Raw genomic sequence first — 26,158 nt, forward strand, 5'->3', positions numbered from 1 at the left:
ATCATTGTTGTATTTTTGTACATTTTAATGAAACAAAGTTTTTGTTGTTCTAAAAAGGGACACTCTGACATGTTTTTAAGACATGCATTCAGTTTCCTAAATTGTTCTCAGGAAAAGGAAATATTTGTCGTTTGGTTTCTGATTGACATTCCGGTATTAAACACATTTAATGAAAAGGTGAGCCAAAGTCTGGTTTTGCATAAATGGATATTTGTGGTTCTGTTTACTTCAGTTAAAATAAAAGCAAAATAAGCTAAATGAATGACGAGTATTTTGTGTTCCACCTAAATGTTCAGAGATCAAACAATCAATGCGTAAAATGATTCCAGTTTGGAGACGCCTGGTTTAGGTGAAAGCATTGACAGCATTTCTCTTGATTCTTTTTAAACTTTGCTCAAATCTTTCTCGATGCATCTATTCCCAGCGTGTCGCTCCGCTTCTTCTGATACATTTAGGATGTGAACAGTCGCTTTGCTGCACGAACAAATGTTCCAGTGTTCCAAGCGCTGCAGCATTAAAAATAGATTAGAGTTTGAACAGAAATGCGGTGGCATAAAAGACTGTAATTGCTCCTGGCAAACGCTACGCCGTGCCAGGAGGCCGCTGTTATCTCAAAGCTCCTTTAGTGTTTCTGCACTTCAAGCAGGAGCTGCGTCTTCTGATGCTGGGAAACACAATTCTTCTTCCTCCATCTTGTTAACCTGGCAGGAAAACAAAAGCTCGATTCCAGATGATCATCACTTCCGACGTAGCTTAGTCCTTAAAAATAGAAGGAACATCAGTAGTATAAGACGGTTGAACTTGTGAAAGCATCTAGTGCTCAACTTTGCCTCGATTCAGTATCTCAGGATTAATGAAACGTTTTTGAACATGGTGTGAGCCACATTTGACACCCCAGGAAAGGGTTTAAAAGTAAGTAAATTCATCCTTATTTACTGATATTTTAAGCCTTTTTTTTCTTATAAAGTTCTTTCTTTAATTTGGCTATGTTAAAATTGTTTAACACTCATTTAACCATTGTTAAACATACTGTATTTTCCGCACTATAAGGCGCACCGGATTATAAAGCACACCTTCGATGAATGGCCTATTTTAAAACTTTTGTCATACATAAGGCGCACCGCATTATAAGGCGCATAGAATAGACGCTACAGTAGAGGCTGGAGTTACGTTATGCATCCATTAGATGGAGCTGCACTAAAGTGAATGTCAACAAAACAGTCCGACTCGGGTCGGCGAGGAGAGCCTTCCTGGGCCGGACGATGGTCACCCTTCTCAGTTCACGCACAGCATGTCATGGAGAACGTGGTGCTAAATGACCTGCAGACGACCTGATTATAGGCGGTCAGTAGGTAGATTAGATTACAAACCAGCGTTCTGACAACTATCCCAGCATGCACTGTGCGCTGCTTCTTCTACGGGCAAAAATGAAATCGGCGGCTGCTTACCGTAGTTGCTAGACCTGTTGTGGCTCAATATTGGTCCATATATGAGGCGCACCGGGTTATAAGCTTTTGAGGAAATTGAAGGTTTTTAGGTGCCTTATAGTGCGGAAAATACAGTATTCTGCATGATTGTGGTTAAAATAACAAGGAAGGAGCTCCATTAGTTCATTACATTAAAAAAATTTAGTTTTATGTTGTGCAAATAACATCCTTTATATTTTGATGGTGTTCCAACCTGGGAGCTCCAGCAAAAAAACTAAACAAAAAACACAAGATGTGCTAATTTAGCATTTACTTTAATTGGAGCTTGTAATGAGGGTTATAATTAACCATGAAATAAAATAAAAAGTTGCAACTAAATTCTGAATTATGTTGGCTCAATTGGGAATTTTACACTCCAGATTCCTGAAGAGTCTTTTGAATTCCTAACCCAGTTTTCCTTACATGACGGCGATCCTGAAAAACTATCTGGAGAAAAAAAAAGGAATACATCCAAACAAAATTAGATTAACAAACTAATCTAGAATAATATGCTGTAATGTGAATTACAGCAGGATTTAATTCTAGGGACAAAGAGTCTTTGAATAAGCATCACAGAACAAATCTGAGTTAAACAGTTGAGTGTTACAACACATTCATTACCCCAAATGGATGTTTTGTTTTTATTTTTTGTCAGCTTATGATATCAGACAAATATCTGTGTGATAAAATGCAGTAGCTTCACTTCTCTGATGGCAGATATGAGGAGGAAAGGGAACTCCAGCCACCTGTAATCCCTCTAAGTTTTGTCTTTCTGCTGCATCTCGCCGCTCGGCCAAAACTCACATCGTTTATCACTGTATCAAGCAGCGTGAGCGTGGCAGCCTGCTTTACTTTGGATTCCACACAGTCGCAGGTTTAAAAGAGTCAAAGCGATAGCGAGCCTCTGGCAGCCCTCACACTGTAACAGACTGCTGCTGATATGTGTTCAGGTTTCTGTTTTATGCCAAATAATAAGGATGGGTTTCAAACCCCTGCAGGAGCAGCACCGGGCGGCATATAGACAGAGGTGATGGGCTGTCAAATAGTGATGTCGGCAAAGACACGAGAACAAAGGAGAGCGCGTGCTATCAGATGCTGGAAATGTCAGGCTTGCGATGCACACTTGCTTTGATCGTCAGTGAAACAACCAGGAGAAGCGGAGCGGCCCGTTAAACAACACTTCCACGTCTCTGCCTGGGTGTGATGGGAGCAGCTTCCCGGCTGCCACATCCGACTGGTTGTTTAAGCTTCTTATACGAAGCTACTCTGTTCATGTAGTCACATTCACAAAGTTTGTTTAATTACGCCGTTCCCTCTCATTTTCTCATTTCTGTCCCTGTGCTTCATTCTCAGCTCCCCCAGCTGCTCTACATCAAGTTAATTAGTCACACCTGTTGTTTGTGCAGTAATTACTTCCTCCTGGTTTGTGTGTAAACCCTCCATCTCCTCTCTGTCTCTCTCAGCTCCTCCTTTTCCCATGCCTTTTTAGATGTACAACTTTCCTGGTTGTCTTCATTTTGCATTGCCATTATCAAAAGCATCTTTTTTCCCGTTTGCTTTAAAAAAAGTCAGTCAAACATGTAGCTGTGTTTTAATGGCTTGAATATACACAAACTGATAAGTACCCATAAACATGGAAGTCTTACTACAGATTATAAATGAATGGATGGATGTCTGGACTTTGACTTGGCCATTGTTTGCTAAACATTTGCACTTTGTGCTGAGTCGCGTGTTTAGCCTAGTCGTCCTGTTAGAAGTTGAACCTCCAGTCGTTGGTCTTTTGCAGCCTGTAGCTGTTTTGTTTTTCAGGGTTTTAGCTCCATCTGTTTAATTCAGTGCTGCCATACAGCTGCACTGTGTGGGAATGTTGTATTCAGGATTTATTTCACCAACATACGAGGCTTTGCTTGGGGACCAAAAAGGTTTTCATTTAAGAGCATCAGAGAAGCAGGTCTGTGGGATTTAATTAATGTAGAAAAGAAACATTTATCGTTTTCTTCCTCTTCACAGCTATGCACCTGTCTGTTTTGGTTTATGGAAAAACTTTAAAAATACATTCAAGTTTTTAGTTGTGAAAAGACCAAAATTTGGAAAGGCTCACAAGTTATTTAGACTTGTAAGAGTGTAAAGTTCCACAATTAGCCTGTATAGGTAATTATTACCCAGTGCCTCCTCGATAGACTGTTTTTAGTTTACTGATATTTGCATGATGAAGAACGTGGAGTGTGCACGGTGTCTTCTATTTAAAGGTCTGGTTTCATGAGTTCCACTTTATTCCTTTGATCGCTGCTGTTTGACCTGAGCTCATTTTCGCATCGTTTTCAGAGATAACAGTCAAATGAGTCGTCACACCAAACCGAGGTTTCCACCTTGGCCTGCACAGCCATCTTGGTGGAAAGAAAAGTCAATATACGTGACTCCTTCGCTTCAAGGCGTTCAGATATGAAAGCCTTTTCATATTCATCACTTGGCCAAGTTACACCCATTCATATGCAGAGGCTTATACACACTCCTCTGGGGAAATTAATATGGAACGACTCAGCGATATGGGAGTGTAGTAGTAGTCAGACACATGGTGGGTCAATATCGTGGGTGGGATGCAATATGAGCGGTAATCTGCATTATAACCAGGCGAGTGTATCACATTGTGGTCATTGTAATGGCTGCGAGGAATGAGCTCTGTTCATCTATGAATAATGAAATGATAATGAACAAAATGCTCTGCATTAAACTGTCACAAAGAATGAAGGATGCTCCTTTGCAAAGAGGATCAAGTACAGTGCATGTTTTTACAAATACAGTAATTCTTTCCTTGAAACGTGGAGCATTTTAACGCATCGTACTGTTTTACTAATTTGTCAGATAAAACACAAACCAGAGGCAGAAAAACGAGGCAGAACATAAAGTCGGTGGCTCGTTTATATTAATTTAGTTTCATTTGGAGAGAAATTTGAGAGGAACCAATTGAAATTCGTTTTATCTCAAAATACAACGGAGGTTTTCCAAAAGACGGCAGAGCAGAACATGCACAACGGATTCAGCACCACGGACAGAGACATCAAGGTCTGGACAGTTTGCAGTCATTCAGAGCAGGGGTGTCCAAAGTCTGTCCTCGAGGGCCGACATCCTACATGTTTTAGTTCTCTCCCTGGTTTAACGCACCTGGATCAAATGATGGCTCATTAGAGATCTAAAGAGAACATTGACAAGCTGAAAAGGCTGTTACTACCATCAGGGAGAGAACTAAAACATGCAGGATGCCGGCCCTCGAGGACCGACTTCGGACACCCCTGATTTAGAGCCTCTGATTAGTCCTGCTGCTGCTGACACTTAAAGTCATAAAGTTAGGATACAAACTGTTCAAGCTAAAGATTGAAGCGGCGGTGATTAAATAAATCTGAGAGAATTCAACCACTGGGACAAAGCATTGATTTGTAGAGTCTCAGCAATACAGTAAGAGGGAGCTTCCTTCTTATTTCTCTGCTGCGTTTCCTCGTTTGCATCACATCTTAACAGCATATTTATCAAAAATGTTGAAACATGTTCCCTGTTTCTCATTTTTGCATCGACGGTACATGTGTAAAGTGTGGTGTGCATTTCCACCGTTTGCTGCAGTTTGCGGTGCTGCAATTCCTTTAAGACGCATCGGAGGTCTGGATTTTGGCCTTAACGTCTTTGAAAAAATACCTCAAGCTCAAATTGCTGCTCAAACATTTCCATGTCTTGCCACAGATTCTCAAATGGATTTGTGCCTGATGTAAAACATCCCACTGCAGGTTCTGATGGAAGGTGAACTCAGTTTTTGTCTCATCTGACCAGAAAGCCTTCCACAATTTCCCTTGCAATTCATATTCTTTGTGCTACTTTACGTTCTGTTGCACATAAAACATGTAATAACAATAACGCTGAAGTTCTTTGGTTGCAATGTGATAAACAGTGAAAATGTCCTGGGGACACGAGTGCACTAGTGAGGCATTATTGCATCTGCGTTGAACTCGACGTCAGATTCTCACCTTACCATTCACACCAGGAAATTATAAGGAGAAAAACCAGGCGTTGTGTCAATATTTGAGAAGAAGAAATATCTCCACATCAGTTCTGGTCTAAGAATCTTGACAACGATGCAGTCATAATGAAATTCTATTTATTCAGATGTGTGGGAGGGTGTGCTGTTTGGCCTTTTGCTCGATCCGTCTTCATTGCAAATATCCGCTGACAGCCGAGCAGAAATAGACATATCAAAGCACATCGTTCATTAGAAGAATCTGAAGATCCAGACAGAAAGATCACACACACTGGTGGTGTGCTATCAGTTGCCGTAGTGTATGAGTAAATGTAGCGTTTATGCTCTGCTCTCCGTAAATCTCTGCTATGCGGATCAACACAATACGGATCTCTGTGACATTCAAAACCACTTGAAGATCTTTAATTATTGATGAGCTGAAAAGTGGATTATTATTTTTTTTCAGCTCTGAAACGGTCACAAGGCAGCGTGCTCCCAGGGGTAAAGATTATTTCTATTTTTAGAGAATAAAAATCTAAATTAAAATAACACATTTACATATTTTTTTATTCTCGATCATGTTTGTTGTTCACAGTATTTTATGAAGTTGTTTCTTAAAAGGTTTGTTTGTACTTTGCATACAAACTGAGTCATATTTTTAGTCATCAGAAAACCTTGGGGGAAGAAATCGGCTCTTAATGCCAAGACTGAGTATAGACTCATCATGTTGGTGACATTTCAGCGTTTTATTGCCCGCAGGCCAGAACCAGAAGAGTGACTCAGATTTGCTGTCTAGGTTTTTATCTTTAGACTTTGCAATCATTTGCTCTGGCAGTATACGCACAATAAACAGATGGTTAGAAATTAAGAGATGGATATTGTTTCTTTTAGTGGTGTTTTAATGTGTGAGAGCTGCTGTTGCTTATTGTGCTTCACAGTGCGTGTTGTATTCCAGAGGAGGTTATTTGAATCAAATTATCACAACACCTCTTAGATTTTAATGCAAAGAACAGAAGGAAGCATTTACAAGACAAGAAAGCATGCAACCTGCAGCTGAATAGCATAACAGATTAAATGAACAAGAACATATTTTATTTGAAGGCACTACAGTCAAATGTGGCCGGTATTGTGACAGGCTGTTGAAAACACACCATTCTGACTGTAAAGCAGAAATAAAGGGTGAATATCAAGACAACACTGCTAAACATTTAATCAGAACTACAGTAGTCAGGTCAAAGACTCGCAGCTGTAATAGTTCTACAGAATACAGATACAAATGCACACCACATTTTTCATGTTTTCAGGTAGAAAATAAATCAAAACACGTTCTTTTAAAAAAGAATTGCATAAGAAAAGATATTCATTTTTTTGTAAATACACTTTCAGAAGCATCTATAATGTTTGTCAGTGATTCTTGAGAATAGGAAGAAAATTGGTTTTAATTTTCCCATTTTTTTTTATCATTTCTCAACCTTATGTATGCAAATATGACAAATAATGTTTTGGAAATGTAAAGATGCTAAGGTGCAGGCTCCCTGTTGCAACATTTTTTTTTAAATTACATTTTTAATCGACCCAGAACTTTGTCATCACCATCTGACAAAAATAAAGATACAATTATTTTTAAAATACTCTATTAGTGATATTTTTACTCATTTTTACAGACAAATGCTTCAAGAAACAAAAAAAAAATATTATTTAAAACAAAAAACAACAAAAAGTCCATCTGATGGAGTTGACAGTGCATGACAGAGTTGACACAGAACTGAAGGTGGTGACAAACTAGTGAGTAAAAAGAAAAACTTGGTACATGTGAAGTAATGCAATTTATGTAAAATACATTAAAATAAATTCATTGCACATTTAAGTGAGATTTGACAACAATTTCACTGAAAGAGTCACAAAAACTCTGATGGAGTTGACATCTGACGGAGTTGACAAAATGCCAAACTACTTCAATTTATATGATGTTATTCTGAAGGAGGCCATATTGTAGCTCATCAGATCCATGAAATCTTTACAATATACCAAAATTAAGTTTTTATTTCACAAAATTCCATCAAAGTTTTGTAAATTGTCAGTTATGGTGTTGACGCATCATGGTTGTGACGAGCAATTTAGGAATAAAAAATAAGAAAAAAACTATAGAATAACATAAGCTAACCAGAGCTAACTAGCCCTTTCAGCAAAGGAAGAGAAAGGAAGTGGTCATGGGGTCCTCAGAAGTTCTGGTGCCCCCAATAATGCCTGATTTTTTTTTAAACATTTTTTTCATGTCTGACGGTGTTGACAAAAACTAGGGACAAATTTCAATGGAGTTGGAAAATATATAAAAGTTATTTTTAATTCAATTTATTGATATTTTTATAATTATTTATATGACTACTTATACTTAATTGTGATAATATATAATTTTAGTATTTCTTTAATTGTTTTAAACTATTATAATATATTGAGTTCTGCTCCTGGACAAGGGATTTTAAAGACACCAGCCACCGACTACAATGTTTAAAATAAAAAATATTCAGCAAACACCAGGAAAATATACATTGTTGTTCTCACATGACCCAGGTTAGTTTAGTCAGATATTTGAAAAATATATATTTTGTGTATATTTTATTCAAATTTTGTGCTTTATCCATACGACCTGTTTTGTCCCTATTCTCAAGAATCACTGTTATATCTAAGAAAAAGAATTGTGTCAGATTTTTAGGAGTATATAGAAAAAATACTACAAAGATCAGCTAATTAATAACAGTGTAATATGATGTGAATGAGCAAAAATAAATGAAATTCACTCGGTGAATGTGACTGAATTAATATGAAGTATTTGGAAACCATGACGCAACAGAAGAAGGTAAACAAAACCTCAGGTGTTTTTTTTGGGGGGGGGGGAAATAAGCCAGCTTCTAAATTCGTATTCATGGGTGTCCTGTAAAAAAATTACCTTTTAAAAAGTAAAATCTTATATTTGTAGTTGAGCACTGGATATTATATGTGCCATTTGAAACATTGTGATATAGGAAATGATTATTATTTTATTATTACTTTTGGTCTGTTTGGAGTGAAGGAAGAATAGCTCAGCTGTAACTTTAAGATCCCCTCGCTCCCCCTCCGTCAGCTCCCATAATGGTCTTTTCCAGCTCCGCTTATCGCAGCAGAATTCGCAACGTGCCATAATTTCCTCACCGGCGTGCGCGCGTGTGTGCGCGCGCGTTTGACCCCGGAAATCAGATGTCATCGCGCGACGCGGCTAATTTTAGATGATTATTGCTTCTCCTTTGGTGTTTCTCTGTATGGACAATGCCAGCAGCGGCGGGGACCAGCCGCACCTCCTCTTCTTCCACCGGGTCCGCGGCGCCGCTGCCGCCGCTGCTGCCGCCGCTGCCTGCTCCCTCTGAAGAAGCCTCCTAGGATTGTCCGCTTCACGCTGTAGCTCGTAGGGGACTGCAGTTGTGACTGATCCGCCGCCTGAGCCTCCGCTGATAGTAAAGGGATAAAATGTGAGTATGCACACTGTTGCAGCCGGTGTTGTGCTGACCTACATTGCCCCTGTTCTTGCAAGCTCAAGGTGATTTTCTGGTGCCCTCTTTGCTTCGCGAACTCTGGAGTCTGGCTCCGCTGGAGGTGCGGGATGCTCTAGAAGCAATCATTCTCATATCTGCGGTTAATGGCATTGCAAGACACTGCAGGGGGAAAAAAAAAAGAAACCCAGACCCGGCGGCTGTCACAGTAGAGAGACAGCGTAGAGAGTTAAAGGTGGGCGGGATGCAGACTGAGAGGCTGGCATGATGTAATGCGCTTGAGACAATGGCCAAGGATTCTCCTCAATTATCATTTCAGAGAGCGAGGAGGAGCTGTTGCAGCGGTGTAAAGATGTGATCAGCGCCGCAGTCAGGCCTGTGTGTGTGTGTGTGTGTGTGTGTGTGCCGTGTGTGTGTGTATTTGCGCGGCTAATGACAGCATGATGAGGAGGTGTCATGTGAGGAACAGCTGCCCCTCCTTTAAACCACATTATTACCGGCTATTATGGTGATTCAAAGCCAGAGAGCGCGGCGGAGTGGAGACTCTGCATTCAGCCACCTGTTTCTCGGTGGCCACGTTTGACTAAACGAATGCAGAAAATAAAGAACGCACACCTGCAGGTGTTGGCATCTTGTTAGAAGGTTAATGGCAAATCTGCTCTTTGCTATTATTATTTTTTGTAAGTCAGGGAGTACGATGGGATTTGTAGCAGCGTGGATGTTCTGTGTAAATGGCTCAGAGAGGCTTTATGTGAAATCAGGATGCCTCATTTAACAGCCACTCCTGTTGCAATCTAAACTGCCTAATTTGTCTAGTGCAGAAAATGTTTATTGTCTTGAAGTAGAGAAGTGGCTACCTGTGGCTCTGCTTTTATGGCTTTTCTATACGTTTTAGTGACTACAGCTCAGACTGGTTGGAAATGCTCTTGATTGGTTCAGTTTTGTTGGCATAAGTTCAAGTTTGACCTCACTGGGCGTTTACGTTCACCTTACTCAGTCTCCATCGATTCACGCTTTGCATGACCTTGCTTAAGGGTTGAGATTGTGGCCAGCATTAAAGGCTGCACATGCATCCTTTCATGTGCATGTAGACTTACTTACAGATGAGCACACAATCAGTGAACATGCAGCCCTCGTCATCCCCACAGATGCTCACCTGCAGGTAGATTTGAAGGTGCACTCAGAGGTAGAGCTGCAACAATTCAGCTTTTCCAGGCTGATAACCGTTTTCTTTTCAGATCAGACCTGACGATTTGTTTTTGTTTTTTTTAGATTTGTTCAGCATAACATACAAGAAAATGTTTTCTGGCAGAGAAAAAAGACAATAATCGTATTAATTAATCAAAGTGTGTATGTAAGCTTTATCTAAATTTAAATGCATAAGAAAAATGCATTGAGGAGAGACTGTTGGTTTATGTGTTTACAGTAAAAAGTTCAGATGCATTTAATAAAAAGAGGGGGGAAAAATATTTTCCAACCTGCACCAATCAGAACTGATCAATGGAAAATGATCAGATTTTGATCTCTGGGTTCTACTATAATAAAAAAAAGAGTCACACATGATGTTACTCCTCTCCCTTTTCCTGCCTCCTTTAGCAGCAGGTGTAAATTCACACCCATCCTCTTCAACTCATCTGTCATTCACATCTCACAGCTCCACTCAGAAAACTGCTGACCACAACATGAAACACAGATTTAAGTCAATATACTTAGTAAAAGTCTGCTGAATGTAGTAAAGATATATAAAAAAATTAATTTGGCTTTTGAGAACTGATAAGTTGTTGATTCTTAGATTTCCAATTCAGTCAACAGCAAAATGAAGAATTGTTGCTTTTATGTTTTAAAGACAGCAGTGGGTCAAGTTAAATCATGACATGTATGTGTAGCTTCAGATCAGATGAAAGTTCATATTTCCTTAGTAAATATGTATAAAATGTCATTCATCTTTACACTCTTTCTGTATTTTTTGCCTTTGTGGTGTGCTTTTCCTTCTGGTGCTTCTACATCTTCTGTGCTTTTTTTTTTTTGCTTTTTTTGCTGACCCTGTAAGTTTTAAATGAAACGTGCCGAGCATCAAAATATAAATAAATGTCAAACATAGCAGTTTGACTGTATGGTTTTATGATTACATTACATTGCATTTCTTACTAGTTCATAAAAAAATAACCACTCTCTCTGCAAAAGCATTTCTGCTTCCATTATGAAACATACATAAAACATATAGCATGAAGGCAAAGTTCATCATCAGGCAGTAATTTTATTTTTAATCTGATGCCAGTGAAATGCAGCGTAAAATAGTGAAGAATTCAAAATGTAGCGGATATTCACCAGCAGTTTGTTCAAGCTTCTTGGATCCCCTCTTAAATGGCGAACATTCAAAAGAAACCTCCAACTGTCCTGTTGCCCTCCACCTCAGAGCAACAATCAATCCATTCAGGAACAGAATGTCATGTTTCTATGTAGGGAATCTAAAAAAAAATGTTCCCAGGAGCTTTCTGAAAAATGGATGCCCTATTTTGTTTATTTATATCTTATCTTTCCAGCACATTTATCCTTATGTATACAAAAGTGATTGAAAAATCTTTAATGTTTTTCTTTCTGATGCTTCTTGAACCACAACAACCAAAAAAAGATGCATACAAGGTGCAAAACCTAAAGAAAAACAAAAAATCAACACCAACAGAATCTTACTTGAGGTTGCGTTTTTACTCGAGAAAATTCATAAATCATTCATTGTCCTTTGAGGTGCCTTTTTAGTTTTTGGGAAAAAATGGCTTCCCGGCCTCAAACTGACCTCATGTTAAACCTATCAGAGAGGTTTTATTTCTCTGTGTTATGTTCTTGCAGAGGGAGATTAAGTTGGAACCATATTAGCTATCTGACTCTTAGATTAGGTTGAATGATTCTGCAGAAGTGATTCCTAATTCCCAATAATGTATTAATTGTTCCTATTGCAATACTATAAGATGGCGTTATACAAAAAAAAAATCTAATTTATAATGTGAATTTTTGCACATTGTAAACACAATTGGGTTTTACTTAGATGTTATCCTTTAAGACCAAATAATATTGTAATAGAAGGCAAAAAAATTGTAATTTATTTATTTTTTATAAATAGAAGCATTTTTCACAAAAAGTGTGGCATGCATTTGTATTCAACCTGTCACACTCTCACACTATCTAATTACAATAAAATGTAATTCAATTTAATCATTAGTGTTTATAAGAATATGTGAGCACAAAAGACACCAAGAAATGATGTTCAGAGAGTAAAAAAACAAGCAAATATTTCACTCTGTCCACATTTTGGTTCACTGTTTTGTCTTTTTGGAAAACCAAAATCATAAAAATACAAATATGTGTTTGTTACGTTTCATGGGAGAACATGGCGTATTATCAGAACACCTCCTGCATGTGGCTGCCCCTTAAATAAGCACAAATATCAGCCTGTAATCATTCATTTGACAGTATTATGATGCAGACATGAGCTTTTTCTTTGCTGAATCACTGAAGTGTGCTCCAACAGGAGTTCTACAACAAAATACACCTGAATAGCGTTTTTTTTTTGTTTTTTTTTCTTGGCAGACGTGTCGGCCTTGTTGTCAGAGGCGCAGGATGCCATATGAATGAGATTTCGCAGCACCATGAGTTGTACCGTCCAATCTGGCCAGTTTCATTCACAAAAAATCTGCACGAGTCTTCTCCCACCTGTCAGCCTGACATGGATGCCAGGCTAGGAAGGAAAGACGAGCAGCAATTTTCTCATTACCCTTTGAGCTCACAAATGAAATCCATGGATGCGCTTTGTGCTTGACTGTTTGCCAAGAAATTGGGCATTATTTAAAAGTGGAATTTCCCCGTAGTCTCTCCCCTTAACGCAGGGCTTGTAATCAGCTTGTGCTGATGCAAGTTGAGCGCATTAATATCCAACAATTTCTCATCGTGTTGCGAGGATATTGGCATTAATAATTGAATCATAAGATTTTTGCAAATGTTTGTTCTTCAAATTTATAACAATTTGTCCGGTAACTGGCATTTGGGCATATTTTCTGTAATTCTCCTAAAATTTTAAATGACCATCCCCTTACTTAATCAATCTAATTAATTATGCCGCTCTTGGTAATAAGAACCCCTTAAACACACTTGATTTATATTAGTCTTTCCAAAGTCAGCTCAACAAGCATGCAGCAGTGCAGCTTATCTCCAAAGCCGCAGAGTGCTACGTTCTGTTCTGCACACCCTCGCATGCTAGCGCATCTTTTGATGTTTTCCAGGTGGTGAATTGTGCTGAATTTGCCTCACTTGGCTATAGAAAGCTCAAGAACATACAGCTGTCTTTTTTTTTGTGTGCACCACTTCTTATCTGCTCACACAATTGTCACATAAATGAGATGAACTGAAGTCGTTTTGGGAAATTAAGCACATCACGCTGATTTGCTCCTGCTATTATTGGCTAAATTTACATCTGTTTTTCAGTTTTTCGCCGGCTGCTTTAGTTTTATTTTGGGAAACGAAGCATCTCGGCTGGGTTTTTCAGAACGTCTCTGAAAGACGTTACTGCCTTGTAACTGCCGTCCTACTCTGAGCTGTTTGAAACGGCAACATTTCAGGTTATCAATCAGCACTTTTCACAAGTGAAGTCCACTTTTACAATCACATCCGCAAGAAAGAGCCTCAGAGTCAAAAACGTATCTATAAAACCATTTGCTGTACAAGAATTTTAGGACATGAATTTGCAAAACCATGCATTGTGTGCCGCTTTTGTTCGTAATGTAATATCTGAGCAAGGAAAGGGAACAATTTAGCTGTCATTCTCAGCATGCTTCTGTTAATCTTCTTCTTAGTTTCTCGGCCTACTCTCCTGAATCCATGTTTTAACCAGGCAGCTTTAAGTTCCTAAATGAAACGTCTCAGAAGCACATAAGCCTTTTGTTTTTCTGCAGCAAAGCACAACTTATAAAAGCCAGAAGTAGGGCTGCAGCATGTTGGAAAAACATATTACTAGATATAATTGTGAAATAATGCAAAGATGATGTACTTCTAGCTCTGTCTGTGACCTTTAGCATGCAGGGAGCTGTGATCCGTGCCAGGTGTGGGAAACTACCGCCGAGAGAATCCATCCAACAAGATGAATATCTTAACATGCAAAATATGTTTGACACTTGGAACATAATAGCCAAAAAATATTAAGTTTCCAAACAGCTGTTGTGCTAATAATATTGTGCATACTGATATTCCAATGACAACATATTCAGAATATTTTATGCAGCCCTGGTGTAAAATGAAGATGCACATATCGGAGACTTTGTGGCCAATTTCCAATCAAATATTACACATAATGCTAAATACCATCATAGTGGATAAAAAAACTGTTAAAAGTTACGTTGGATTTGGATCAAAATCACATTTTCAGTGCTTGCACAGGATTTTATTTAGGGGTATCAGAAAGAAGTGGGTTGATTACATATGCATGCTGTGCTCTCCATATTTATACCTGCAATTAATGTAGAAAACCATGGCACCACTTCACAAGTATGGCATTGAAATTTGTAGCTGTAACATGAAAAAGTCCAAAAATAGAAAAGAACATCGGCTTAATGTACGACTTAAAAATATTAACTACTAGTTCCATATCAGCTGAATCAAAGTTTTCATTTAATGCCCAAACTTTCTTCTGGTGTCAGATTTCTGAGTTTTATAAAGCTGCAAGGCAAGAAAGTTTCTGTGGATCTGCCGCTCTGGTCGGGGAGGGGAACTCTCCTACGCCTTTGAATAATTCACTGATTGGCATCTGGCATGGAGTGAAAATCCCAATGATTTTGCATGTTTATGCATTTGCAGCTCTTTTTCCACCTTCAGCTCTTATGATCCATTGAACATGACAAAATCACATGTTTATTGCTCGTCACGTATCTGTTGGTGTGGCTAAATTAGAATATCATTGAAATGTTAACGTATTTCAATAATTCAATTCAAAAAGTAAAACCCCTTTAGGTACATTAGTTATGGCTACTAAATACACAAAAATCAGGGAAGACGGCTGATTTAATAATTATCCAGAATCTAACTCTGCAAGGTCTATAAGCTAGAAAAGGTCTTCCCTAAATTAGGTGACTGTTCACCCAGGGCTGTCTTAAAGGATTTCACTGGAAAGTTAAGTGGAAGGAAAAAATACAGTACAAAAAGATCCATGGAGAAGAGACTTTTTATTGGGCTTAGGAAATTTTATTGGAAATTTAATTTCTTAGAAAATAAGTATTTATTTCTGTGTAATCTGAGCTTCTCTGTTGAGTTGAATTGGTGAAATATATATATATTTTTTTAAATATTCTGGTTTATTGAATTCACCAGCATTTCATTAATATACAGTATCTTAGCAGAACCATTCAGTAAATGAGTCAAATATTCTTACAAAATGGCATTTTTTTGTAGAGGTTGTTCCTGAATCTTTGATTTTAGCTAAATAAACAAACAAATGTATATAATAAAATCATGAGGATTCACTGCACTGAAAGGGTTTGGAGTGACTGAGATCTAAACAAAAGGGGCGAAAAAAGGAACCGTATGAGCTGAGTGGCATATAAGCATCTGCACAACACTTTGATTTACCTACACAAATATACCAGTATCATTATATGCCAGGTGTTATTACACATGCTGGCGCCTTAAATGCTTCCGTTTGAAATGTACTACAGCATGCCGGATTTCAAAGAAGTAATAAAATCAAACACTTCCATGTTTTACACAGTTTCAAGCACTGAGTCATGTACGCGAATAAGTCACTTTGTTCTACTTAAAATTCAAGAACCAATGTCCTAGACTCCCTGCCAACAAGTCTCCTCCCCAAGCGAAAGGCCTGCATGAGCAGCCGGTCCAGCTCCAGCGTGCAGACACAGTCTCTCTGGTCTGAACAGTATCGGATGGTGTCTGAATGGGGAGCCATCGGGAGCCTGGCCCGTCGCCTCGAGAAGATATGGGAGAGCCCGTCTTAATGCCAGAACACGCCGAGGCACAGAGCCGTACATTGTAACACGTCCACGGGGGAACGAGGACGCTTCAATTGGGTGTTGAAATTTCACTAAATACAGCTGGCTTTGGTCAAAGCACAGGGAATGAGTAGAGCTGAATTCGTCCAGCTCGTTTGGACATTGAGGACATGGTCGGCTGCGTGCTGAACGTCTGGCTTTCAAAGACGAAATGAGACATTTGAGATGTCAGGAGAGGAGAACTATACGTTTTAAGAAGAAATGCTTTATTGCTCTGGTGAGAACATGTTTTAGGATATGTACAAGCTTAATATTTACTATTTTTGAGTAAAATTGTCCCATCCAAGTCTTCATAACTCAATTTCAGAAATAAACAGCCATAAAAATATAATCGTTATGATATTCAGCACCTTTTTTTCCTTTGTCATGTTTTCCAGTGTTGTGCAGTTTTGAATCTGTGAACTCGGGTACATATTCCACTTCAGAATATTTTATGTCTGCTGATAAATCACTCCCTCTGTTAATTTGACACTGTGCCTTTAACCTGCTGGTGAGTGGCTCGTTAGTGTAACACCACTCAGCTGGGCAAAGTGGATGTAAAACTAGAATATTTTCCTCCTCAAATCCTTTCTCATTTTACTGTACTAGCAAGTTCAAAACATAAAAACATATCGATATGAGGATTTCCTTCATATAAGTAAGTAAATACGATCAAGTGTGTATTTATTTACGGTTAGAACACACATTCACTCTCTTTTAAACGAGCCAGTCGTTTTCAGTTGTAAGCCAGCTAAGCTAGCTCCACTTTATTAAACAGAACATCCACTTGTTCTCCCTCCATGTTTTTTTTTCTTAAACTGTTGAATTATTCATAATGTGTGTCATTTTGTGGCTCATTGCTTCATCTTATGATTATGACGTTCACTGATGCAAGCACAGTTTTGTCTCACTCACCAACCCGCCGGTGAGAACGGCTCCCTGCGCATCAGGAGGCCCTGCAGGGAGCTCGGAATATGGACTCCCGTATCCGCTATGGCGTAGATATAGTGCGTTATGTAACATGATCTGAGCTGCCCCAATAAACAGCACAAGCGTGAAATCTAGGGCAGAATGCCCAGCATCCCAAGACGTCTCTGTGAGCTTTGAGATGTACCGATGTAACGCTGAGCCAAGCTCCAACTGTGTCGGGCCCGAGCATTACGCACAGCAGTTTAAACAACAGCATGTGGATATTTTCACTAAACTCACACACATATGTTTGCTTTACTCAGAAATGCATGTGCATACTCGTCTCTGTCATATGAGCTTTTTTGTTTGGGTTGTCTCAAACAGTAGTAGAGATTTTACCCTTCACAAAAAAAAGGGCATTTTTGGCATAATTAATGGTAAAAAAATATGTTACATGTCCTATGGAAGGCGCTTTAATCTTTGGTTAAACTCAACTCTTCATTCTCCTGACCAGAGCCAAGATGATGTGCGAAGTGATGCCCACCATCAGCGAGGACACGGCGCTGAGCCAGCGCGGCTCGCAGAGCAGCGCCTCGGATCCGGACTCCCACTTCGAGCAGCTGATGGTCAACATGCTGGACGAAAGGGACCGACTCCTGGATACGCTGAGGGAGACCCAGGAGAGCCTGGGAATGGCTCAGCAGCATCTGCAGGACGTGATCTACGACCGAGACTCCCTGCAGCGCCAGCTCAGCTCCGCCCTGCCACAGGTAGGACACGGCGACGGAGCAGAAGATTGGAGATTTGAAGTTTGTTACTGAATGTTGTGCATGAATGAATGAGTCATGTATTTGTTGTTACTACCAATTCCTTAATCTTATATAGGTTTTTTTTTTTTCATTTTATTTTGTTTAAGAACATTTTTATGAGTTTTCTTTTTTGTCATTGAACTGGAGCATTCCCTTTGACTTCTACATGCTAACTTTGGTTCTGTACTCCGGTTTCCTCCCACAGTCCAAAAACATGACTGTCAGGTTAATTGGCCTCTCCAAATTGTCCCTAGGTGTGAGTGAGTGTGTGTGTGCATGGTTGTTTGTCCTGTGTGTCTCTGAGTTGCCCTGCGACAGACTGGTGACCTGTCCAGAGTGACCCCGCCTCTCGCCCGGAACGTTAGCTGGACATAGGCACCAGCACCTCTCCCGACCCCACTAGGGACAAGGGTGTAAAGAAAATGGATGGATGGATGGATGGATGCTAACTGAATTCAAGCTAATTCTGTTAGCTTATCGAAATGAAATGGTTGACATTCCAAAATATATGAGCATGTTATGTAGAATATTATGTTTTAATGCTGCCATGACTGCAGCAGTATATTATTTTATATTCTCTGAGAAGCAAGAGTCACTCTAAGCAGGACCTGGGTCATTCGCCGTTTAAATGCTGCAATAATATTAGGATTATATCACTACATATGAAGGGCCTTCAATAACATCAACACTTGATGTTTCTATTTTTGGAGATCCCAGTGTGTTTAAGGCAGTACTGTAGTCAATCCCTAAAGTTGTGAAGTTTGCTAACCCTTATATAACTATACAGTCACAGAGCTATCCCTGTCTTTGTTGGTAGCTCAGAGGCTGTGAATCAAATCTGCGTAGAGCACAGTGATGAGACGAAAATGTTGGTGCACTTAGTTAATTTTTGCACAATGTGAGGAAAGAGAAAGATCTTGCATAATATTTCCTTTGGGAAGTGGAGATTAGCACTTTTAAAAAGAGATCCACTAAGTCTTTTCACTCTGATATCAGAACACTCGGGAGTTTTTTTTTTTTTTTGTAGACAGAGAATAGACTGTTCACATGTGATGCATCACATTTAATCCACATGGCTTTTAAAGATCCATGACCTCAAACATCTAATCTGCTTAGCATGAAAAGTATATCTTCCTGTGTTAAATTAACCCAGAGACACAAAGTGTTTTTATTTTGAAATAGCTTATTTAGATCTGCAGCATCGGAGGATTTACCACAACTTAACACCCCGGCCGAGGTACTCCGTCCTGTCAAAGTGAAATAACATTTCCATTATCAGACAATTTCTCTGATCTGCCCTGGCAGCAAATCAGTGTTGTGATGTATTGTTCGTCATAGTGTAATGACAGAGCTGACATACTGCTCAAGCGCCTCTCCTGGTGTCTGGCTTAAATTAGCTGTCAGTGAGATCCTGCTAGAAATGTCCTGGCACAAACCATTCTGTTAATTAATCTGCTGTTTTCTTATTGGCCTGTATAATCTCCATTTTAGTTAAATAGTTTGTGATGCCGTTTTTTTAAGCCTTGGTAATCATACAGAGGCTTTTTGCCAGGGACATGTTTCAACAGAGTTTTCTGCTTTTTTTAAAATTATCATTTAAATGTGATGGAAGCAGCCAACACTACTGCATGGGTGTTGTGTGAATTAAACTCTAATGATTTCTGCTATGTGTGGAAATCGCTAAAATGAATGTATATTGCAGATTTTTAGTAGACTTGTTGTTGCATTAGAGCCCAGTAGATTGCTTTCAGGTCCTTCTCTTTTATTTGGTAGCAGTGGAGGGGATGGATGAGAAGAAGCAGATTTTTTTCGGGACATAACCGGCCTCATTTAGTCAGTAGACAGCCTGCAAATGTGCTTTTACTGATATCACTCCCTTGTTTCTAAAGCCTAGAGCTCTTGCATGATTAGATGTACCATAAACGTCCTTTTTTCCCGTCGGTCTCCCTACCTCGCCTTCATTTCTCTGTTTCTGCCGTCTTTGGCTTTTCTTTATGTGCTGTTGTGCCCTATGTGTCTTTCTTTTCTCCCTTTTTTTTCATTTTCCATCAGAGGTCACGGCTCTCCAGCTCTCTGTGACACTTTCGTCTGATGGGAGTGACATTTGCCATCCCCACTAGACGCTTCCAGGGACACTCCCCTCCCATCCTCAATTTCATGCATAACAATCCAGCAGTACCCATCCATTCCCCTCCTCATCTTTTATATTTTCCATTTTTGTTTTTGCCAGGCTGAGGAATGGCAGAAGCCACCATTAGCTTTACAAGTCACTGCAATTATTGCAGAAGAGCTGTTGTGAATGTCTACTTAAAAATCAATCTCCACGCATAATCAACCCTTTAATTAAATGCACACGTTGGGTATGTTGAGAAAGCCGCGCTTGCAGATGCATCTGAAAGCAACACAGACACATTGCAAAACTATGTGAGATGTTGCATTGCAGCACCAGCTGAAACAAATTTGAAAATCCCGTTTTCACAATTACTCTTCTTGGCTGTTGATCCATATTTCTGCTCTGAGTTATAGTGCTTGTTTAAAAAAAAAAAAAAAGCAAGTTTATTGGTGTGTTATGAACCTTGTGATAGAAGGAATAAACGTGGTTTAAATGATTGTGATGCCCCTTCTTTGCCCATAGCTTGTTCCTTTTAATTATTTCGTTCTCACTTGTACTCGGTTCTGAGGAAGCGGAAGGAAAAGACACACAGAGCGCGCAGACAAACCGTTGCCTGGAGTACGATGTAACCCTCCTTCATCCCCCAGTGACCCCTGTCGTGTCACAGACGAGCGAGCTGGCGGACCAACAACATTCTCCGGAGCACTCATCTGTGCATTACTGTAGAAAGGCCCCGCGGGCCACAGCACAGCTTCCCATGCTGGCTGTTTCCTATTGCCAAACACAGTTTCATAAAGACCTCTGCTGCAGCTAATCCTCCTCACTGCCACCAAGCTGCAGTCCTCCAGAAATACACGTCTTATCACCTACTGGACAGATGTTTTAAAGGAGGAATCCTGGCTCTTGTTGACCTGAAAATGTGACATGTGCAGAGTTTGTCTTTGTGTGCGACCGCATAAATGGTCAGCAGGTGTTTGGACAAGCAGAGACTGGTATTTATATCTAAGAAGGTGATGGAAGCACAAACATAGCTGCAGTTGGGTTTAATGCATAAACTTCTATTATTGTCACATTGCAACCGACGCTGACGTGGAAGGGAAAGAATAAATAGATAAAAAATATCAATAAATACGCAGAGAATTATGTTTGTAAGGTGGCAAAATGTGGAAATGTTCAAGGATTATGATTTTTTTATTTTTATTTTTTTTCCAAGGAAGTGTTAAAGTTTTTGATTTGGACATCTTCTAAAATGCCGACATTTTCAGGATTTAAAACTCTTGTTTATGGAGATTCTCTGCACCTTCAGCATGACCTTACAGCCTCCAAATGTTGATCTGAGTGCCGTTATCTGGCCAGTCATGCAGTAATGAGACACCGGCCAACACCACTGCTGTAGTGAAAGCTAAGACTGGACCAAATTGCTGTATATAACAGAGAATCGATCTGTGGTTTTCTCATTCATAGCTTGTGCACCTGCTGTAAGACGCACCGATCCTGTCTGTTTTCTGCTCATATCTGCCATGGTTGCTGATTAAATTTGGCATCATAATTATAGTTTAATTCTTTATAGTTGCTTTTGTAGTTTTTAGGAAAAAAAAGATGCAATGCAATCGCTCGAAAGGACTTAATATAGGCCCTTTTATGCTTACATCCCAAAATGAGCATTTATTATAACGGATTGTGATAGTCTGTGGACCGCTCTGGTGGTGTTTAGTGAATACAGAGAGCATGTCGGTTCAGTGAGAGGAAGGAGGAAGAGCGTCTGACGAGAGCAGTGTGTAGAAATAAAGATGACTAAGCTTGTCCAGAAGATGGATGGGGAGCTGGATCCATCCACCGTCTTCCCTTCGTTTCTCTGCTCGTCGTTTCTCTCGCCGTTGCTTGTTCTGCAAACCCCAAGGGCTTCAGCAGCCAGTCAGCTGGTCTCCTCCGCCGGAGCAGCACATGATTTTCCATGATTACTGTTATTGTTTGTGCCCCAGTTCACGGCGCATGTAGGCTAGATGTGGGCTGATTCTCCTCAGGACCAGAGGAGAAGCCTTGGAAAAGGAAAAGCTACGATGGCCGACTCCTCTAAAGTCAAGTGCTGACAGTCTTCAGAATACATAAGTGTATCTCTGAGACTGACGATGTCATGCAGAAGATCATAACATCTTTGGTTCTGTACACAGTGGCTTTGTTAAGGATCACTACTCTGAACTGTTTCTGCATTTCTCAAGTTACAACCACAGCTGTTGGTGTGTTTCTTATGGATTTTACTTGACTTTCCTGTCCTGTCGGTTTAGGTGGTTCTTCAGATGACGGATATGAGATGTTTAACGTTTTGCTTCTTTTTTTACAACCTAAACTTCAACTGTATTTCTGTCCTGCTTTCTGTCGCTTCAACTTCATGATGTTTGTTGACTATTATCTGACAAACCTGTGACGTCATTGCAGAACAGCTGAATTTATACCCTTATATTTTTAATAATGTATGCGCAGATGGAGCATAAATGATATTAGGAGGCAGATGTTTACGTTGGATTTGATTTGAGGTCATATAAATCCAAATTCAAGCCACTTTGAGATATTTCTTAAGAAAAACTAAAACCCACATATCAAGATGACAAAATGTAAAAAGTTAGTTTTATTGATGCTTTTTCAATTCACTGTGTTAACACCGTGATTAACACATTTGAACCATTTCTCTTGCTTGTAAATATTGATTTAAAAAGTAGAACCAGTCTATTTTTTTCTGCCTAGTTTACCCAGAAAGCATTGCTTCTCGTCTTTCCCTTTAACTCCTTTAATCTTCAGCAGGGACCCGGACAGGTTCTTGGCACATAAACACTATGCAGAGCTGTACAGAGTGACTGTAATGGCTCCATCAGAGATACTTGATCAATATTCTCCAAAGGTTAGGGTCAGATGAGACGGGTCTAGTCCTGTGGGCGAGTCACTGCTGGTACCAGCGTCCATCAGATGGTTTTGGGCGACTGTTATCTGGGAGGAGACTGTTCACGACCGTGTAGCAGATGTAATTATCTCGCTGGTGATCAGCGCACCAGACTGTAATGGTGCTGCGAAGTGGCTAAGTAGCAGGAACATAGATCAGCCTAACAAGGCAGCAGCATCTGGGTGTTTATTTATTTCAGCTCTGACTCAGATATTCAACACGTAGCCTAAATTGTAGAAATCAGTTGGATATAAAACAACACATAAGAGGGAAGAAATCAATTTTGTAGGTTGAAACAAAACACAGGGGGCTATTTGAGACTAAAGCCAACAGCAGACAACTTTTATTCACACATAAGCAGTGCACTTTGTGCGTTTCTCTCCAGTTATATTATAATAAAAATGAGCATAAAGATTTTAGTACCCAGACGAGATAAGGTCGACTATTTTTCACCTAGCAGTGGTCAGATTTCTGGAAGACTGAATCTGCTTTAAAATGATTTTGAGAAATGTTGATGTAATGTTTGAGCATTAGGTATGGAAACAATAGCTTCAGAAAAAATACCCTAAAATCGGATTAAACCTGAAACATGACAGGATGTAATGACTTTCTTTTGTAGTAGCAAATCTGTATTTATTTATATCGTTGCAAAAATAATGGACCACATTACACTTATAATAATGTATATTTGCCTTTTTAGTTATTTTGAAATATACACACAGATAAAACAGACCAGACACCAGCAACATTTTGTATTAGACTTAAGAAAACTGGAATATAGTGCAGAACGTCCTCCCTTTTTTTCTTCTTCTGCTCTTTCTAAGCAGCTGCTTTGTTTGTAAGAGAGAAAAAAGTGAAAACCTGTAAAAGCTGGAGAAAACTGGCCACTGTGGCATCATAGAAATAATGCGGTGTAAAGTTCTTGTGATTTCAAATCGTTGATGCCTAATGTGTTCCCATGCATAATGAGTCTTCGGCAACTATTGCAGTGTATGCAGTCAAACTTTGTGCCTCTTGCAGTTTTATGAATATAAATGATTGATGATCAGTGCATTTGGCTTCAGTTAGTCTGAATTTTCCCTCTTCAATCTTGTGGAAGCTGCAGAGATGTAAGAGATAAACTGCATCCATCACCTTGTGATCTTCAGCATTTTAAGCAATGTCACGTTTCTGTTGTTCAATTAGCTAAGCATTACATTAGCATGTCAAATTCAACTTCATAGCGCTTTTGATTACCTAATAATTATTCCAAACAGTGCTTTATGGCCATTGACAATGATGATTACAATGACGATAAGTTCACTAAAATATGAAACTCTTGAATTGACAGAGGCAGTCACACTGTGACAACTCTTAACAGAACTAAGCTTCAAACAGAGACAACTGAAATGATACGACTGAACCAGAGAGGGCTGCTGGTACGTACAGAAGGACTTGGACTGCATGGAAAACAAAAAGGAAGATTAAATCAAATTAACGATTAAACTAAAACTCAAGTACTGGACTTTGACTGACAGCTGTAGAAGAAAACTAACAAAATCAGAGGTGACCAAAGAAATAAAACACATGTGATGTCTAGTCACTGATGCAACCTCAGTTAGCAACTTAATACGATTCAGAAATGCAAAGCGATGTGATTTTCGTGACGGCCTCCTCGGTGCGACCTGCCATCTTGCAGACAGCCTCTAATTCACCCTTTACTCCCACTTTTTCCAGCTTACTGACACACTGCTCTCTCATCTGACCCTAACCTCTTAACTGCTTTGCCATAATTGTCACTGTGTCTCATCAAACCCCCATCTAACAACAGAAAGCCTCGTCCTTCTCGCCGTCCCCGGAGAGCCTGCGTCGTCCCTCTTACCGGCTGATTGTTATCTAATTTTAGGAGTTTGTATTTTTTTTCCAGCTTCATAAGCAGCCAGTCATTTGTTTGCCACCCTCGTCAGCTTTTATTAATATTCTCCAGCTGACATGCTAAGCACAGGCTGCCTTGTAAATTCCTCTTACGAGGATGTCGGGTGTCATGTATTTCGTTTATCTCTCCTAAGCTGCTCAAGTTGGTGTCTCACATAATATTAACGATTAATAAAAAAATAAAAGTTGTTCTCAACTGTTACTGAGAACTCTGGAGTATTTTCGGCAGCAAATGCGAATGGAGATGGAGAGAGATTTGATAAAAGCTAATTAAAAAAACGTTGGTGTTTTTTATTACTTTGTAAATAAAATACTATATGTCAATAAATATGTTTTCTTCTAGTAGGAAATCTATCGTGTGCGCGCGTTAGCTTAGTTATGTCTAGATTTAGATTTATGAAGCCATATGGACAAACTATAAAATCGAAATGATGAAATATAATTACTGTTATATCAACAGTAATTCATTTATTTCATAAATCTCAAAGCACAACTTGGTAAATTTTATTCCAAGTAATGCCATTGCCTTGACAACAGTGAATCATCACGTTTGGAATATTAAATAGCCTAAAATAATGAAGATACATTTAGAAAACTCTCAGTTTTAGAATGAAATATTTCAGTTTGATCATCAAAGTAAGGTTAAAAAGAGAAAACAGTTTAAAAATGTAAAGCTAACAAAGCAAACATGGCTTTCTGAAAAGGTAATAGCTCCTGATAACTGATTATTGTTTTTCCAAAAGGTTTCTGTTTACAGCCTTCATCCATATAGAGTCCTGCCGCACCAATCAGTTGGCCAGACATTTGTAAAAATGAACATCTTTACTGATCTATAACAGGCTTGATCTTTTTTGTTCTATTCTTATTACATTTTCAGACGATGAACACATCAATAACAAGCCATTTCTTATGTATATAACAAAATTCTGAAAAAAATATGAAAATAAAAGTAACAATCATTAAAAAAAAAAAAATTAATGTTAGACAAATGTTATGGATGTTTTCACACTGCCTGTGTTGACAAAACTGAATAACATTTGTTGCGTTCTCATTGTCTCAAATTTCTCGTTTTCATCATTTATTTTATGGTTTGTTTCTCCCCAAAAAGCCTGAATAATTGTAAATTACATCTCTTGAGTTTGACGCACTCAGCGCTCTTTGATGTCATCTCCTCCTGTGAGCAGAAGTGCACGTGTTTGAGCTTATATTTGTGTAGGTGGGAACAGAGCAGGGTGTTGTGTTTGCATCACTGCAGGAAAAAAACTTGGTTGTGACTCAGAGCCTGAGGCAAGAAATTCTCAAACCTTCATCCTCACACACACACACACACATTATCCTGTCCTCACACACACACACTCTTTTTGCTGGCTTTGCCTGAATGAATTAGAGGACTGGTCCCCCGAGATCCTCTAAAGTGAGCAGAAAGAAATGAGGTTAAGACCAATACTTAATGCTCCTTA

At 39.2% G+C, this 26,158-nt stretch overlaps 1 protein-coding gene across 9 annotated transcripts in view; it reads left to right on the top strand.

Annotated features, from left to right (window-relative positions):
- Positions 1 to 26,158, top strand: part of ppfia2 (PTPRF interacting protein alpha 2) — a 126,613-nt gene that overhangs the window by 9,094 nt on the left and 91,361 nt on the right. For 8 of the 9 annotated variants that reach the window (XM_081604176.1, XM_081604184.1, XM_081604175.1 and 5 more), the window contains one exon: positions 17,442 to 17,697. In XM_081604176.1, coding sequence (XP_081460302.1) covers positions 17,449 to 17,697 — 249 coding nt within the window. In that variant the 5' untranslated portion in view covers positions 17,442 to 17,448. Of the gene's footprint in view, positions 1 to 8,625; positions 8,973 to 17,441; positions 17,698 to 26,158 lie in introns of those variants that run through there. The other variant, XM_081604178.1, reaches the window with a different exon arrangement.

The sequence above is a fragment of the Poecilia reticulata genome, chromosome 23 (genome assembly GCF_904066995.2).
Source record: "Poecilia reticulata chromosome 23, P_reticulata-male-v2, whole genome shotgun sequence".
Classification (NCBI taxonomy): Eukaryota; Metazoa; Chordata; class Actinopteri; order Cyprinodontiformes; family Poeciliidae; genus Poecilia; species Poecilia reticulata.